Here is a 4,360-nt window from a genome sequence, read left to right on the forward strand (position 1 = left end):
TCTGAGGTCTTCCTCTTGTCCTCCTGCCTGGCTGCTCCATATCTAACATCTTTTGTCCTGCATTTTCAGTTTCTGTCCTCTGTACACGTTCAAACGCTCTGATATACTAATTTCTAATCATGCCCATCCTGGTCACTCCTAATGAAAAGCTTCAGCTCTACCTTTTGCCAGTGCCCACTGTTATCACACCATACATCATCACAGCTTTTACTACATTCCTAATTCCTCCTCTAATTCTTCTGTCACAAACCACCCTTTACAATCGTCTCCACTCCTCTCTGTTGTGCACTGCACATTACTTTGGATGACTGATTACAGGTATTTAAACTTATCTACCTTCTCCATTTCTACTGCTTGCATGTTCACCTTCTCTCTCTCTGACTGATGTTCAGTCCTCATCTCTCCCACGCTTACCTCCACCTGTCCACACTCTGTTCCACCTGCTCTCACTACAGATCATAACATCATCTGCAAACATCATCGTCCACAGAGACTCCTGCATGAACATCACAATCACAATCAAAAGGGGCTCACAGTAAAGAGTGCGGATGCCACCCCCAGCTTAAACCCATCCGTCACTCCTACCACACACCTCACCACTGCTGCCTCATACATCTGTCAATAGTTTTAATGAAGCTGGGAAACAACCAGAACTAAAACTCAGCTTTTATTTTTGGGTTTTGTGGATTAAACTGAGAACACATGTTAGACCTTTTTCTTTTCCACACTTTCAAATGTACCAACAAACAGAAGGCATTATTTATGTGGAGCGTGCTACTAGAGTGATGGTGTTTGGCTGGTCCACCATAATGTAATGGCCATGACAACTAAATTATATAATACATAAATGTATGTGCTCAGTAATGTCTCTATAATGATAATAACGTTTTAAGTTTTTCATAACCTCCAGGAACCTGAAATATTTATGATCCGCTAAATACTGTTGACTACAAACATGAACATGTTTCCTAACTTACTAAGATACAATCTACAGTATATCTGTTATTATACCAGATATTGGACTGTATTTATTGATTGAATATACTTCTGTTAATATGTACACATTAGCCTTATTAGTGTAGGAAGCTTTCCTGCTGTTATCCTTCTTTGGTTAAGTGTTATACTAGTTTCAGTACCTCATCAATCATGTGACGTTTGCCTTTTTTAAAATAAACATTTAAAAGGAAGTCACCGCTTCTAAACGAGAGCACAAACTGTGAACCAGTCAAAAGTTTATAACATTTGTCTCGACACTAAACACCCAGAACAAACGTTTTACTGCATCAGTGCAGTGAACCTTTATTTACCGCAGTAGAGACAGGGTTGCAGTCATAGATGCTACTGTTGCTACTGTTCCCAACTTGGAAGTCCACGTGCAGTGAGGCTGAAGTCTGGGAAACAATAATAGAAATATACAGCTGAGAAGTTTACTTAACCCTAAACATAGAACGACTTTGAAACGTGACCACTGCCAAACTACACTGCTCAAAAAATAAAGGGAACACTTGAGTCACACATCAGATCTCAATGAATGAGATTTTTAACTTGAGAATCTGAACTGGTAAAGTACATCATGCAGTTTATTGTGGAAAAATAAGATGTAACGATGGAAATGGAATCAGAGGAAACCAAAGTCATCCTCTGCCTGGAACATGATGAGTATATGAGCTCTGGCAGCGCTCCTCATCACATGACAGTCCTGCTGCAGGGTTAGAGCTGTGCACTCTGAATAGACTGCAGGTACCTTCTTCTCTTACTATGAGCAGTGACATAGAAATAGTTGTTGTTACTCCTCCAGTGCACCTTATGCATCTTTCATTTGCACCTAAGCAGGTGAAATGCATTCACAACAGTTTCTGTTTCCTGATTGGACAGATCAACATCTCTGAAGACTTTGTGCCAGAATCCAGTGATCAAGTATTCCTTTCATTTATTTGAGCAGTGCATATTTAAATACACATTTGTTCTCTTACAGACGCCGTTTCATTTCGTGACTCTTGTTTCTCGAGAATGTCATGTGCGGCGCTCAGCATCACCACATAAGCAAAGTTGTTGCACAAACCGAGGAGCCTGTATAGATGTGGAAAGATAAAAACGAGATACGGAGATGCATCAAAAAATAACAACTTAATCAGCGGCTGCAAAATTTCTCTCAACATAAAACCCCCCAAAATATCGTGCACTCAGTACCGTGCACTTTCAAAACTTTTGCATTAGCAAGCATTTATCAGCTACTCATAGTTTAGTTTTTTGAATTCATTTAAGGATACATTGTTTAAAATAATATTAAAACTTTTTCAACAAAGACCTTTTCACAGTCTTTGTGCTTTTCATGTCGTTAACCTTTGTTCTTTCAAGCTTCTTCAAAGTCTTCCTTTTCCAACCTGCCTTCCACCTTTTTCCTGTCCATCCTTCCAGTTTGCTTCCTCATTATTTTCTAGCTTTCATCTTCTTATAGCTTTGTGTATTTTTCCCTCCCTCCTTTGTTAATTGTTTGTTTTCCAGTAGCAGCTAAAGTGCCTTTTCATTTCACTACCTGCTATGCCACCTTGGGCTTTCCATCTGTCCTTCAGTTTACTTACTAATGTGAATTATCAGTGTGACAGAATTCAATGACAACTTTTCTTTTGTGACTTATTTGTGGCTTTTTGTTTTTACTACAAGGTGATGGTTGAATGGCAATAACGTAAAGAGACAGACCGAGGGAGAGACATGCAGCAAATGCAAAACACAACAGAACTCAGGTCTCTGCAATGAGTACGCAGCAGAGCACGAGTACTCGGTCCCTGGCCTTTCCTCTGCCTTTCTGTCTCCATTTTCCCTTTGCTCCCTTTCTGTCGTACATGCTCGAGACCTTTATTTATATCTGCGTCGCTCTCGTGAACCTTGAGCCGTGAGTAGGTGAGTAAGAGACGTGACATACGACACTGTGCTTCAGATACAGTGATAGATCTGAAGCAAAGACTCGAATGTACAAGAGAGGCTACTGATTATTCTCCTGCTCAGTCCTGATTATCATCTTTGCTTTCCCAGTGCCGACTCAAGTCTGTCGTTTTTCCACATAAAGACCTGACTGCACACACAGTGAATAGCCAATCTTAATGTGCCACCTTGAAGCAATTCCTGAAGTGCATGTGGTCTTAGGAAGGCTTGCTGGAGGAGCTAAATACATAAAAGGGGCGGGGCCCACAGCTGGAAGATCCGATTAATGGTGAGAGGAAGACTACAAATAAGACCGAAAAACATTTCCTCATTTCTGCGTGTGAATAAACATAGCAATGACGTGTATCTATAGGTTCTTATCACATCCCATTAAAGTTTAGGGAGAAATGAGAGATGACGAAGCTGTGGACTTCACTTTCACAGTCAGCACTTTTTATTCGCATAAGAAGTACTTACGAGCGAACAACGTCTTTTACTATAGATACGACACAACATGTATTTAGATGAAATAAGAGGGATCTTTCTTATTGGTGATCTGTTGAAAATATCGGGACACTCACCAAAATCCAATCCAGTTGCGGATTTGTACGCAACGACCTATAAATGAGAGGATAAAGCAAACGTTAGGGACTCACGGAGCAATAATGCTGATAGTTACACGAGTCCGCCGCTGACACACTCACCGGTACCGTCAAGTCGCTGAAGAGGATCTGAGTTGACACTGGCTGGCTGCTCCATGTTTACAAACCAGTCCAAGCTAAATGAAAGAGAAACTGAGTTGGTCTCGAACCGCTGAAAAGCACACAGCTCTCATTCTAACAGGCTCTGAGCTCCCACCAACACTGGCGAGAAGCTGTCACTAAGAACGCCCCGTAACTGCTTTTACGGTCCTCAGCTCAGCAACTTTCACAAACCTCACCGACGAAGCACCAGAGACGGCGCTTCAACCTAAAACCTCCCCGCGGAAACAATATCAGCTCTGAACGTTCCTGATCCGCCTGAGACATTAAGTTTGCTCAAATTCAAATAATGTCAAGAACACAGTTGGATTTTTATTATAATATGTCAAACAGATATTCGTGAGTGATGAAACGTTATTCTTATCAGCAGGTAGAAGCTGCAATCGGCTTGGGAAAAGTGATCGTTATGTTTCTCCTTTTTTTATCTGGTAAAAAAGTCTTTACATCAAAAAGGCCTCCTTCAGAGATCGTAACAAATACAAAATCACAGTAAAGTAAACCAAAAAAAGACTTCTAAAAAGAGGACTGACTATAATATAGGTTCAATAACACATCATAAAGATACTTGCAAAACACTTTATTTTCAGAATCAGAATCAGAATACTTTATTGATCCCTGGGGGAAATTTTTTTTGTTACACTGCTCCATTATAAACAAACATTAACAAGACAGACAAT

The 4,360-nt window shown here is 40.4% G+C and overlaps 1 protein-coding gene across 1 annotated transcript in view; it reads right to left on the reverse strand.

Annotated features, from left to right (window-relative positions):
• Positions 1-3,895, reverse strand: part of cln3 (CLN3 lysosomal/endosomal transmembrane protein, battenin) — a 16,303-nt gene extending 12,408 nt beyond the window's left edge. The window contains exons 1-4 of the mRNA XM_013914393.1: positions 3,627-3,895; positions 3,504-3,540; positions 1,974-2,070; positions 1,298-1,391 (exon numbers count right to left, since the gene is read on the reverse strand). Of these exons, the coding sequence (XP_013769847.1) occupies positions 1,298-1,391; positions 1,974-2,070; positions 3,504-3,540; positions 3,627-3,681 (283 nt within the window). The 5' untranslated portion in view covers positions 3,682-3,895. The remainder of the gene's footprint in view (positions 1-1,297; positions 1,392-1,973; positions 2,071-3,503; positions 3,541-3,626) is intronic.
• Between the last annotated feature and the right edge of the window lie 465 nt (positions 3,896-4,360).

This window comes from Pundamilia nyererei, unplaced genomic scaffold (assembly GCF_000239375.1).
Source record: "Pundamilia nyererei isolate P.nyererei 1_Seehausen unplaced genomic scaffold, PunNye1.0 scaffold00193, whole genome shotgun sequence".
NCBI classification, from domain to species: Eukaryota; Metazoa; Chordata; class Actinopteri; order Cichliformes; family Cichlidae; genus Pundamilia; species Pundamilia nyererei.